We start from the raw sequence: 13,414 nt of genomic DNA on the forward strand, positions 1-13,414 counted from the left end.
GTGCATTTCTCTTGCTTCTTTCCCTCTTTCACATTTCCAAATGAAAATAGGCTTTTCTGTGTAGAAGAAGAGTGTGTTCCTTGGATCTGGTATGTCTGTCTGCCTCCTGCCCTGAAAACACATTTAATTGACTCATCACTGTATACTACTGAGTCTGAAGGCAGAGCTGCGCTCTAATGAACACCGTCAACAGTTTTTGTTGGGAGGGTGGCTCATCATTGTTGGCAGCCTTCTGTGTACCTGGCATCCATGGACTTGTTCTCCTTTTGTCTTCACAGTTTTGGGAAGTTGGCACTGATAATTCCATCTTATTGGATGAAGATATAGAGAATCATGTTCAAAAAGCATGACTGAGTTCACAATGTCAACAGTGGAGGTGAATTTGGTCCAGGTGCACTTGATCAACAGCCCTGGTGCTCTCTCAGGGGAGCAAAGATTATCCAGAGAGGCCATCTGTCCCCAGTGTTTAGGCGTGTAGGTTTTGGAACCAATTTAAACTGGGTTTGAATCTTGACTCCATGATAAACTCTTGAGATTTGGTCAAGTTGCTTAACCTCCCTTGGGGAAATGAAGTTTCCCCACCTGTGAAATGGACATGTCTTAGTCTGTTCAGGCTGCTATAAGAGAATACCATAAACCAGTGGCTTATAAACAACAGAAATGTATTGCTCACAGTTCTGGAGGCTGCGTAGTCCAAGATCAAGGCACCACTAGATTTGCTGTCTGGCCAGGGCCTGCTGTTTGGTTCATAGATGGAGCCCTCTTGCAGTGCCCTCACTTGGTGAAAGGGGCAAACAAGCTCCCTCAGGTATTAATTGTGTTGATGAGCGCTCTGCCTCCCAGATGCCCAACCTTCTAATGCCACATTGGGGATTAGGTTCCAACATGTACATTCTGGGAGAACATTCAGACTATAGCAGGAGGTGACCCTTACCTCTTAGGGTTACTGAGCCATTCACATAGAGCATTTAGCAGTGCCTTGCCAGGCTCAGAGTGAAACAGGATAGCTGCTCTCAGATCATGATAACATTTATGTAAATGAACTGGCTTCCGAGGTCAGAAAGCCAGGCCAAGGGGCTGGGAAGACAGGAGGGTAGTAGAAGTGGTGGGAAGTGGATGGGAGGAAGCCTGAAGAAACTAGGAGTGGGCCTAGGGGTCCACCTGCTTCCCTTTCAGTAGGAGTCCTTCCTGAAAGTGGACGGAGGGGAGCATTTTGTGTATTTTTATTTATTTATTTATTTTGGAGATGGAGTCTCCCTCTGTTGCCCAGGCTGGAGTGCAGTGGCTAAATCTTGGCTCACTACAACCTCTGCCTCCTGGATTCAAGCAAGTCTCATGCCTCAGCTCCCTGAGTAGCTGGGACTACAGGTGTGTACCATCACATTCAGCAATTTTTTTGTGTGTTTTTGGTAAAGACAGGGGCTCACCATGTTGCCCAGGCTGGTCTTGTACTCCTGAGCTCAGGCAATCCACCTGCCTTGGCCTCCCAAAGTGTTGGAATTACAGCTGTGAGCCACTACTCCCAGCCTATATTGCGTATTTTAAATTCAAGAGGAAGATGGGATTTGAGGAGAAGAGTATGGCTGATGGGTGGGTATGAAATAGAAGACCTAGTCCAGGAATACAATGATGGGACTGAAGCCGAAGATGCTCAGGAAAGGGAGTATGGGCAGCAGGAGGTGACCAGATGAGGAGCGATTTCTGGGTGCAGTCATGTGGGCAGAGTTGGGTTGAATTCAGAGGGTCCAAGCGAATAGGGAAAGAGGCCTGATGCAACAAATGTGAGCCCGGAGAGTGCTGTCTCAGAGCGGGCCACCCACCAACCCTGGAAAGGCGGCTGTGCTGTCACCAGGGGCGCTGTCCACGGGATTGACACATTTGTTGCCAGAGATTAAGAGGGGTTTAGATTCTTGAATTTTGACTGAGATGGCTTTTCCTTCTTTTCTTTAACCAAGGACTTAGACTCCTGAAATGTCGGGAAAAAGGTTGACAGGGAAAATGTCCACCCTCCTCCTGCTGCTTTTCAATCTCTGTATTTTTCTCTTTTGTGGTGGGGGTGGACAGTAAATAAAGGCATTTCATTTTAGGTGTAACCTGGGCAGATTTTGGAAAATGTAGACTGATTGCAAAATCATCCTATGTTTTCATCAGTTATCCCTGTAATAGTCAGTCCTTTATTTTTATTTAGAGACAGGGTCTCACTCTGTCACCCAGGCTGGAGTGAAGTGGCACAATGGCAGCTCAATGTAGCCTTGACCTTCTGGGCTCAAGCCATCTTCCCAGCTGAGCCTACCAAGTAGCTGGGACAACAGGTGTGCACCACCATGGCTGGCTAATTTTTGTATTTTTTTGTAGAGACTGAGTCTTGCTATGTTGCCCAGCTGGGTCTCAAACTCCTGGACTAAAGTGATCCTCACACTTTGGCCTCCCAAAACATTGGAATTACAGGCATGAGCCACTGTGCCTGGCCTGTAATAGTCATTTCTAAGTAATACTAATTGTAGCATAAAAGGATGCTGGGGCTGGGCGCAGTGGCTCACAACTATAATCCCAGCACTTTGGGAGGCTGAGGCAGGCGGATCATGAGGTCAGGAGTTCAAGACCAGCCTGGCTAACATGGTGAAACCCCATCTCTACTAAAAAAAAAAAATACAAAAATTAGCCAAGCATGGTGGTGTGTGCCTGTAATCCCAGCTACTCGGGAGGTTGAGTCAGGAGAATCGCTTGAACCCAGCAGGCATAGGTTGTAGTGAGCCAAGATTGTGCCATTGCACTCCAGCCTGGGTGACAGAGCAGGACTCCATTTCAAAAAAAAAACAAAAAAGGGTGCCTTGATTAAACAGATTTTTTTTTTTTTGAGATGGAGTTTCACTCTTGTTACCCAGGCTGGAGTGCAATGGCGCGATCTCAGCTCACTGCAACCTCCACCTCCTGGGTTCAGGCAATTCTCCTGCCTCAGCCTCCTGAGTAGCTGGGATTACAGCACCACCATGCCCAGCTAATTTTTTGTATTTTTAGTAGAGACAGGGTTTCACCATGTTGACCAGGATGGTCTCGATCTGTTGACCTCGTGATCCACCCGCCTCGGCCTCCCAAAGTGCTGGGATTACAGGCATGAGCCACTGCGCCCAGCCAAACAGATATTTTATTAAGTCATCTCCATGAGTCAGAGTGACAGGTTTCTGGTTGATTCTGCAATAATTGGTAAAATTTATCAATAATTCTCTTCAAGAGTCACTCTGTCTCTGTTCATTCATTTTATATTGGAAGGGGGTCCTTATGAAATTAGTTACTCAACCTAGGCATTCTTTCATTGTTGCTGTGGAAACCAGCAATAAAAATCATGGGCTAAGGAAGAAAAATAATTGGTGCTGAACATCTCTGTAAAAATAGATGAGAATTAAGTTGCTGTTTGTAATCTAGAATTGTTAAAAATCATAATACTTAGAACAAAGCTGAGACTCATAAGGTTCTGAACTAATTATATAACTGAATCATTAATAGTTTTTCTTGGAAACACCGTGGTAAACAAATTGCCTAGCCTTTAAAGGAGGGTTTCCACAGGTAGCAACATTCACAGAGCCACTGCCATCAGTGCTGCAGTGTGAGCTCAGTCAGGTACATGCTGGACACATGCCACCAGCTGGCCACTGTTTCAATAGGGACAGGAACTGTGCCTTGCAGAGAGACATTATCAGGTGAAACCAGGTCGAAGGCTGAGCAGGAGGCTGCCGGTGGTTTTTCTCATGATTGGCTGATGGGCGGTGAGGGGAGAGGCAGCCAGAGAGGCCAGCACTGGCTGCTGTCCCAGGGGGGCAGTTACTGAGATGCCCTCCTACCCCGTGCCCAGTGAGAGTGGCCGCTGAAAGTGGTTGTCACATGTGGGTGTTTTGTAAAGTGCATTTCTCATGTTCTTTGAAAGGATGGAATGTCATGGGTTTGGTGCCCTGTGTCACACCCTTGGCTGTTAGAGTCCATGGGACAGGCGGAGTCAGGGTTGGGGCCTTTAATCCAGCCCTGTTATGTTATTGACGGAAGAAACAGAGGCTCTGAGAGGGTGAGGGATGGGCTGGGCCACTCCTTGCTCAGGAATCACAGCGCTGGTCCCTGCTGGCCAGGCTTGGGCTGCCTTCCACATCTCTGCAGATTTCCCCCTTATGTCTTCAGCTGCATCCTGCTAGTTTGAACAATTTTCCTTTCATAAAATATTGTAGTTAGGCAGTCACTCTGCCCTACAGTGTCGGATCTCACCAATTAAGATATGCTTCATTAATTTTATATGATACCCATTTTTATCCAAAGAAGAAAAACATCATTTTGTGCTTCTGTGAAATCTTTCAAGTAATTCATTTATGTTTATTTAAAAAATAAGTAAATTGTTCCTTTGTCAATCCTAAAGCCTCAAAGCTTATGGGAATTTTATGTGTTGACTCTGGATGACCTGTTTTATCTGGGTGTGAGATACAGATATATAGTGTATGGGTATTAGGTAGAATGCTGTGTCAGGTGTCCCTGAAAATGATAGAAGCTATCATTTTGCTGAAAGGTGATGTCAGGACATCAATAATGTTGTGGATATGTTTCAGTAGTTTGGTAAAAGCTGTTGTGGAGTTGTAAAAATTAGCCTAGTATAAAGGTCCCATCTTAGGAATATTCTGTTTTCAGCCAAATCACAGATGCTCCTGCTCTATGATAGTCCATGGTGATGTGGTATAGGGGGTAAAGTGTGACGATGCAGGTTCAAGTGATGGAGACATGTTTTTCTTTTCTGCTCTTCTGCAGGAAAGACCCACGAAGACAAACATGCGGAGTGCAGCCAAGCCCTGGAGCCCAGCCATCAGGGCAGGGGGCCACGGCCCAGACCGGGTGCGGCCCCTGCCTACAGCCTCTTCTGGCATGAAGAGTTCTAAGTCTTCAAGTTCACTGGCTTTTGAATCCCGACTCAGCAGGGTATGGACCAATATGCACAGGGCCGGGCAGGGTGCCTGCATACCCTGGGTTGGGAGGATGGAAGAGGGCAGTAGGCAAACCAGTGGCCTCTCAAGGCAGGGAAGGAGGCCCCAAGGAGGGGCGCAGGAAGACCACCATGCCTGGACATGAAGGAATGGAGCTTCTGGGTGAGGGTGGGGGTGCTCTGGGGTCCAGAAAGGAGGTCTACAAAGTGTTTTACACAGTAATTAAGGTCCTCTGCCCTGGGTTGCATGGACGCTCCTGGCAGTCTCCCCCCGCAGCACCGCCCTGGATAGGGGTCGAGGTCATGCATGATCTCCGTAGCCACCTGCAATCCAGTTGTAGTTCTTCAAGCCCCTCTTGCTGGACCCTGCAGCAGCATGGACGCTTTTGATTACACCTTCCATCAGGGAGTGAGTTCTCCTCCAGTTTTCTCCTCCCTTCATCCCTTTGGTCTCTAAGGTTGGGTGGGCCAAGATCACATTCCTAGACTAATCTCTTTTCTTGCTGCATTTATTTATCTACGTGAGAAGCTCATACATAGCTACCCTAAGATGAATTCATAGACATTGGCACCTACCTCATGCAGTACTTTAGAAAAATCAACATGATCTTCTAACTCAAAAGGGAAGTATTAAATAGCATGCATTTCTACCTGCAATGCCTGAGCACAGCTGTGCTAAAAGCCTTGAGGTGTTCCTCAAAGCACTATGGGCCTGACAGCCACATGCAGATGGATTAGAAATGCAGCTACTTCCAGTTGTCCTGTTGATAACTCAACTACAGTGAAGGCTGTGCAGAAGGAGAGATGGGATTGTTTTGAAATAGACACTCTTGGCGAAGTTCTGATCCAAACATGGTGTGGGCTCCCCTTGTTTTTTTTTTTTTTTTTTTTTAATTTTTTATTGGATTATAGGTTTTGGGGTACATGAGCAGAGCATGCAAGACAGTTGCGTAGGTACACACATGGCAGTGTGCTTTGCTTTTCTTCTCCCCTTCACCCGCATTTGGCATTTCTCCCCAGGCTATCCCTCCCCACCTCCCCCTCCCACTGGCCCTCCCCTTTTCCCCTCAAGACCCCACTGTTTAGTACTCCCCTTTCTGTGTCCATGTATTCTCATTTTTCATCACCCACCTATGAGTGAGAATATGCGGTGTTTCATTTTCTGTTCTTGTGTCAGTTTGCTGAGGATGATGTTTTCCAGATTCATCCATGTCCCTACAAACGACACAAACTCATCATTTCTGATTGCTGCATAATATTCCATGGTGTATATGTGCCACATTTTTCCAATCCAGTCTATTATCAATGGGCATTTGGGTTGATTCCAGGTCTTTGCTATTGTAAACAGTGCTGCAATGAACATTCGTGTACATGTGTCCTTATAGTAGAACGATTTATAGTCTTTTGGATATATACCCAGTAATGGGATTGCTGGGTCAAATGGAATTTCTATTTCTAAGGCCTTGAGGAATCGCCACACTGTCTTCCACAATGGTTGAACTAATTTACACTCCCACCAACAGTGTAAAAGTGTTCCTTTTTCTCCACATCCTCTCCAGCATCTGTTGTCTCCAGATTTTTTAATGATCGCCATTCTAACTGGCGTGAGATGGTATCTCAATGTGGTTTTGATTTGCATCTCTCTGATGACCAGTGACGATGAGCATTTTTTCATATGATTGTTGGCCTCATATATGTCTTCTTTCGTAAAGTGTCTGTTCATATCCTTTGCCCACTTTTGAATGGGCTTGTTTGTTTTTTTCCTGTAAATCTGTTTGAGTTCTTTGTAAATTCTGGATATCAGCCCTTTGTCAGATGGGTAGACTGCAAAAATTTTTTCCCATTCTGTTGGTTGCCAATCCACTCTAGTGACTGTTTCTTTTGCCGTGCAGAAGCTGTGGAGTTTGATTAGGTCCCATTTGTCTATTTTGGCTTTTGTTGCCAATGCTTTTGGTGTTTTGTTCATGAAGGCCTTGCCTACTCCTATGTCCTGGATGGTTTTGCCTAGATTTCCTTCTAGGGTTTTTATGGTGCCAGGTCTTATGTTTAAGTCTTGAATCCATCTGGAGTTAATTTTAGTGTAAGGTGTCAGGAAGGGGTCCAGTTTCTGCTTTCTGCACATGGCTAGCCAGTTTTCCCAACACCATTTGTTAAACATGGAATCCTTTCCCCATTGCTTGTTTTTGTCGGGTTTATCAAAGATTGTATAGTTGTATGTATGTTGTGTTGCCTCCGGTGCCTCTGTTGTGTTCCATTGGTCTATATCTCTGTTTTGGTACCAGTACCATGCTGTTTTGATTACTATAGCCTTGTAGTATAGTTTGAAATCCGGTAGTGTGATGCCCCCTGCTGTGTTCTTTTTGCTTAGAATTGACTTGGCTATGCGGGCTCTCTTTTGGTTCCATGTGAAGTTCATGATGGTTTTTTCCAGTTCTGTGAAGAAAGTCAATGGTAGCTTGATGGGGATAGCGTTGATTCTGTAGATTACTTTGGGCAGTATAGCCATTTTCACGATGTTAATTCTTCCTAACCATGAACATGGAATGTTTCTCCATCTGTTTGTGTCCTCTCTGATTTCATTGAGCAGTGGTTTGTAGTTCTCCTTGAAGAGGTCCCTTACGTTCCTTGTGAGTTGTATTCCAAGGTATTTTATTCTTTTTGTAGCAATTGTCAATGGCAGTTCGCTCTTGATTTGGCTTTCTTTAAGTCTGTTATTGGTGTAGACGAATGCTTGTGATTTTTGCACATTGATTTTATATCCTGAGACTTTGCTGAAGTTGCTTATCAGTTTCAGGAGTTTTTGGGCTGAGGCGATGGGGTCTTCTAGGTATACTATCATGTCGTCTGCAAATAGAGACAATTTGGCTTCCACCTTTCCTATTTGAATACCCTTTATTTCTTTTTCTTGCCTGATTGCTCTGGCTAGAACTTCCAGTACTATATTGAATAGGAGTGGTGAAAGAGGGCATCCTTGTCTAGTGCCAGATTTTAAAGGGAATGCTTCCAGTTTTTGCCCATTCAGTATGATATTGGCTGTTGGTTTGTCATAAATAGCTTTTATTACTTTGAGATACGTTCCATCGATACCGAGTTTATTGAGGGTTTTTAGCATAATGGGCTGTTGAATTTTGTCAAATGCCTTCTCTGCGTCAATTGAGATAATCATGTGGTTTTTGTTTTTGGTTCTGTTTATGTGGTGAATTACGTTGATAGACTTGCGTATGTTGAACCAGCCTTGCATCCCTGGGATGAATCCTACTTGATCATGATGAATAAGTTTTTTGATTTGCTGTTGCAATCAGCTTGCCAATATTTTATTGAAGATTTTTGCATCTATGTTCATCATGGATATTGGCCTGAAGTTTTCTTTTCTCGTTGGGTCTCTGCCGGGTTTTGGTATCAGGATGATGTTGGTCTCATAAAATGATTTGGGAAGGATTCCCTCTTTTTGGATTGTTTGAAATAGTTTTAAAAGCAATGGTACCAGCTCCTCCTTGTGTGTCTGGTAGAATTCGGCTGTGAACCCGTCTGGACCTGGGCTTTTTTTGTGTGGTAGGCTCTTAATTGCTGCCTCAACTTCAGACCTTGTTATTGGCCTATTCATAGTTTCAGCTTCCTCCTGGTTTAGGCTTGGGAGGACACAGGAGTCCAGGAATTTATCCATTTCTTCCAGGTTTACTAGTTTATGCGCATAGAGTTGTTTGTAATATTCTCTGATGATGGTTTGAATTTCTGTGGAATCTGTGGTGATTTCCCCTTTATCATTTTTTATTGCATCTATTTGGTTGTTCTCTCTTTTCTTTTTAATCAATCTGGCTAGTGGTCTGTCTATTTTGTTGATCTTTTCAAAAAACCAGCTCTTGGATTTATTGATTTTTTGAAGGGTTTTTCGTGTCTCAATCTCCTTCAGCTCAGCTCTGATCTTAGTTATTTCTTGTCTTCTGCTGGGTTTTGAGTTTTGTTGATCTTGCTCCTCTAGCTCTTTCAATTTTGACGATAGGGTGTCAATTTTGGATCTCTCCGTTCTCCTCATATGGGCACTTATTGCTATATACTTTCCTCTAGAGACTGCTTTAAATGTGTCCCAGAGGTTCTGGCACGTTGTGTCTTCGTTCTCATTGGTTTCGAAGAACTTCTTTATTTCTGCCTTCATTTCTTTGTTTACCCAGTCAACATTCAAGAGCCAGTTGTTCAGTTTCCATGAAGCTGTGTGGTTCTGGGTCGGTTTCTGAATTCTAAGTTCTAACTTGATTGCACTATGGTCTGAGAGGCTGTTTGTTATGATTTCAGTTGTTTTGCATTTGTTGAGCAGTGCTTTACTTCCAATTATGTGGTCAATTTTAGAGTAGGTATGATGTGGTGCTGAGAAGAATGTGTATTCTGTGGATTTGGGGTGGAGAGTTCTGTAAATGTCTATCAGGTTTGCTTGCTCCAGGTCTGAGTTCAAGCCCTGGATATCCTTGTTGATTTTCTGTCTGGTTGATCTGTCTAATATTGACAGTGGAGTGTTAAAGTCTCCCACTATTATTGTGTGGGAGTCTAAGTCCTTTTGTAAGTCATTAAGAACTTGCCTTATGTATCTGGGTGCTCCTGCATTGGGTCCATATATGTTTAGGATCGTTAGCTCTTCTTGTTGTATTGATCCTTTTACCATTATGTAATGGCCTTCTTTGTCTCTTTTGATCTTTGTTGCTTTAAAGTCTATTTTATCAGAGATGAGAATTGCAACTCCTGCTTTTTTTTGCTTTCCATTAGCTTGGTAAATCTTCCTCCAGCCCTTTATTTTGAGCCTTTGTGTATCCTTGCATGTGAGATGGGTTTCCTGGATACAGCACACTGATGGGTTTTGGCTTTTTATCCAATTTGCCAGTCTGTGTCTTTTGATTGGTGCATTTAGTCCATTTACATTTAGGGTTAATATTGTTATGTGTGAATTTGATACTGCCATTTTGATGCTAAGTGGCTGTTTTGCCTGTTAGTTGTTGTAGATTCTTCATTATGTTGAAGCTCTTTAGCATTCAGTGTGATTTTGGAATGGCTGGTACTGGTTGATCCTTTCTATGTGTAGTGCCTCTTTTAGGAGCTCTTGTAAAGCAGGCCTGGTGGTGACAACATCTCTGAGTACTTGCTTGTTCACAAAGGATTTTATTTTTCCTTCACTTCTGAAGCTCAATTTGGCTGGATATGAAATTCTGGGTTGAAAGTTCTTTTCTTTAAGAATGTTGAATATTGGCCCCCACTCTCTTCTGGCTTGTAGTGTTTCTGCCGAGAGATCTGCTGTGAGTCCGATGGGCTTCCCTTTGTGGGTGACCCGACCTTTCTCTCTGGCTGCCCTTAGTATTCTCTCCTTTATTTCAACCCTGTTGAATCTGACGATTATGTGCCTTGGGGTTGCTCTTCTTGCGGAATATCTTTGTGGTGTTCTCTGTATTTCCTGCAATTGAGTGTTGGCCTGTCTTGCTAGGTGGGGGAAGTTTTCCTGGATGATGTCCTGAAGAGTATTTTCCAGCTTGGATTCATTCTCTTCGTCCCCTTCTGGTACACCTATCAAACGTAGGTTAGGTCTTTTCACATAGTCCCACATTTCTTGGAGACTTTGTTCATTCCTTTTTGTGCTTTTTTCTCTGATCTTGGTTTCTCGTTTTATTTCATTGAGTTGGTCTTTGACTTCAGATATTCTTTCTTCTGCTTGGTCAATTCGGCTATTGAAACTTGTGTTTGCTTCGCGAAGTTCTCGTATTGTGTTTTTCAGCTCCTTTAATTCTTTCTTATTCCTCTCTAAGTTATCCATTCTTGTTATCATTTCCTCGAATCTTTTTTCAAATCTTTTTTCAAGGTTCTTAGTTTCTTTGCATTGATTTAATACATGATCTTTTAGCTCACAAAAGTTTCTCATTATCCATCTTCTGAAGTCTAATTCTGTCATTTCGTCACAGTCATTCTCCGTCCAGCTTTGTTCCCTTGCTGGTGAGGAGTTTTGGTCCTTTCTAGGAGGCGATGTGTTCTGGTTTCGGGTGTTGTTTTCCTTTTTGCGCTGGTTTCTTCCCATCTTTGTGGATTTGTCCGCTGGTCATTTGTGTAGTTGCTGACTTTTCTATTGGGTCTCTGAGTGGACACCCGGAATGTTGATGATGAAGTATTTCTGTTGCTTGGTTTTCCTTCTACCAGTCTATCCCCTTTGCTGTACGACTGCTGAGGTTTGCTCCAGACCCTGCTTGTCTGGGCTGCACCTCTAGCAGCTGTGGCACAGCGAGGGATGCTACCAGTTTCTTTTTCTGCTATCTTTGTCCCAGGATGATGCCTGCCTAATGTCAGTCTTTTGGATATAGAGGGGTCAGGGAGCTGCTTGAGGAGACAGTTTGTACTTTATACGGGCTTAATTGCTGAGCTGTGCACTCTGTTGTTCATTCAGGGCTGTTAGGCTGCTATGTTTGATTCTGCTGCAACAGAGCGCATTAAAAAAAACCCCTTTTTTTTTTCTCAAATGATCTGTGTTGAGGGGTTTGGGCTTTATTTTTGGATGTTTGATGAGGTGTCCTGCCCAGCTAGAAGGCAGACTAGCCACTGTTTGGCTGCCGAGGCTCCGCCCTGCTGTTGTGTGATTCGCCCTGTTCCTGCAGGCTCTGCTGTGGTCTCTGCCACACCCTGCGGCGGAGTCTCTTCGTTGTAGCGTGTTGCCTCAGCAACGGCAGGCTGCGTCAGCAGTGGGCGTGTATCTCAGTAGGGACGGGTTGCCTCGGCAACGGCTGGCTGCGTCAGCAGTGGGCGTGTATCTCAGTTGGGGCGGGTTGCCTCGGTAGTGGTGGACGCCCCTCCCCCACAGAGCGTCTCGGACCGTCTGCTCGGGATAGTTTGAAATCGCGGTTTTGTTCGTCCCACTGGGTATCCCAAACGATCTGTCCCTGCAATCCCCTGGGCTGGGCTACTGTTCAAGTCTCGTTCAGTCTCAAGTCCAGCCCTCTCAAGTCTCAGGTTGCCGGTTCAACAGGGCACCCGGACAAGCGTGCCCTGTGGGGATTGCTGGGTAGGGCCGGCCGCCGCCACCCCGGCTGCCGGCTTCGCCAGGCAGACCTACTGCCTGGCGTCCCGTGTCTTTTTATACTTGGGAGTTTCCCCGTTCTGTGGGCAACAAAGATCAGTCTGTAAATGCAGCTCGGACTCACCGTTTGCGGATTCAACGCGAGCTCCAATCCTAGGTTGTTCTCACAGCGCCATCTTGAGTCCTCTCCTCCCCTTGTTTTATGTATTCTTGGAAAGTTTAGGTACCTTGGATCTTGGACAAGGGGCACATTGTTTTTATGAGTCAAATGGAGGGAGGCTGTAGGCTCAGATAATAATAAAAGGTGTTGCTCCTGTGTCAGTGCCTGTGGAATCTGTGCAAAGTCTGTGGATCGTGGAGCAGTTCTATGTGTAAGATTGTTGTGAGCATTTTAGGACATCTGAATTTCCCGTCCTCCTACTCATTAAATGTTAGTAACACATCCAGTCATGGTGACAGCCAAAAATGTGCCCCCAGATTTTCAACACAGCCCCTGAGGGACAGCACAGTCCCCATGGAGAACCATTGTTCCAGGTGACAGGGTCCATTCTCATGGATTTTAACACTCTAAGTGGATAATGTCCAAATTTGCATCTCCAGCTGGGACCCCTCTAACTGACCTTGTGTCATTGCCCTTGGATGTCCGAAATCCCCCTCTAATGTAACATGTCCAAAACTGAAATCTCAGTGCTTGCCTTTCCATCTGTCTCACACCCCAACCAAACCTGCTCCCCATGAATCTTCCTGTTTGTGTAAACAGCAACTCCATTCTTTCGGTTGCCCAGGCATCACCCTCAAACCCTCCTTTTCTCACGTCCCGTAGTCCATCAGTGAAATGGCATCACTGATGATCTCCGTAGCCACCTAAAAATATGTATTAACTCTGGCTGGGCATGGTGGCTTATGCCTGTAATCCCAGCACTTTGGGAAGCCAAGGCAGGCAGGTCACCTGAGGTTGGAAGTTCGAGACCAGCCTGACCAACGTGGAGAAACCCTACCTTTACTAAAAATATAAAATTAGCCAGATGTGGTGATGCATGCCTGTAATCCCAGCTACTCAGGAGGCTGAGGCAGGAGAATCAGTTGAACCCTGGATGTGGAGGTTGTGGTGAGCTGAGATCATGCCATTGCACTCCAGCCTGGTGACAAGAGCGAAACTCCATCTCAAAACAAAACAAAAAAATATGTGTTAACTCCAACCAATTCCCACTGCCTCCCTTGTGACCAGTTGGATCATGCCGCCACCCTTCTGTGTCCTTGTCCTGGTTCTTGAAATACCTGAGTCATGTCACTTCTCTGCTCTCCCTGTTCACTCAGAGTAAAAAGCAAAGTCCTTGAAATGGCCAGTGATGCCCTCAAGGCCCAACACTGTCCCCTCCCTCTCAGATGTGGCCTCACTCCTCTGTGCCTTGGCTCCTGGA

The 13,414-nt window shown here is 45.0% G+C and overlaps 1 protein-coding gene across 27 annotated transcripts in view; it reads left to right on the top strand.

The window, feature by feature from the left end:
• The window catches only part of SPECC1 (sperm antigen with calponin homology and coiled-coil domains 1), a 498,473-nt gene that overhangs the window by 106,492 nt on the left and 378,567 nt on the right, over positions 1–13,414 (top strand). For 25 of the 27 annotated variants that reach the window (XR_013535346.1, XR_013535347.1, XR_013535355.1 and 22 more), the window contains one exon: positions 4,783–4,950. The exons of the other annotated variants lie outside the window; for them this stretch is intronic. Coding sequence is in view for 13 of the 25 variants with exons in the window: in XM_078372281.1 (XP_078228407.1) it covers positions 4,804–4,950 (147 nt within the window). In the remaining 12 variants the exon portion in view is untranslated. The remainder of the gene's footprint in view (positions 1–4,782; positions 4,951–13,414) is intronic. 27 annotated transcript variants of the gene reach the window in all.

This window comes from Callithrix jacchus, chromosome 5, assembly GCF_049354715.1.
Source record: "Callithrix jacchus isolate 240 chromosome 5, calJac240_pri, whole genome shotgun sequence".
NCBI lineage: Eukaryota > Metazoa > Chordata > Mammalia > Primates > Cebidae > Callithrix > Callithrix jacchus.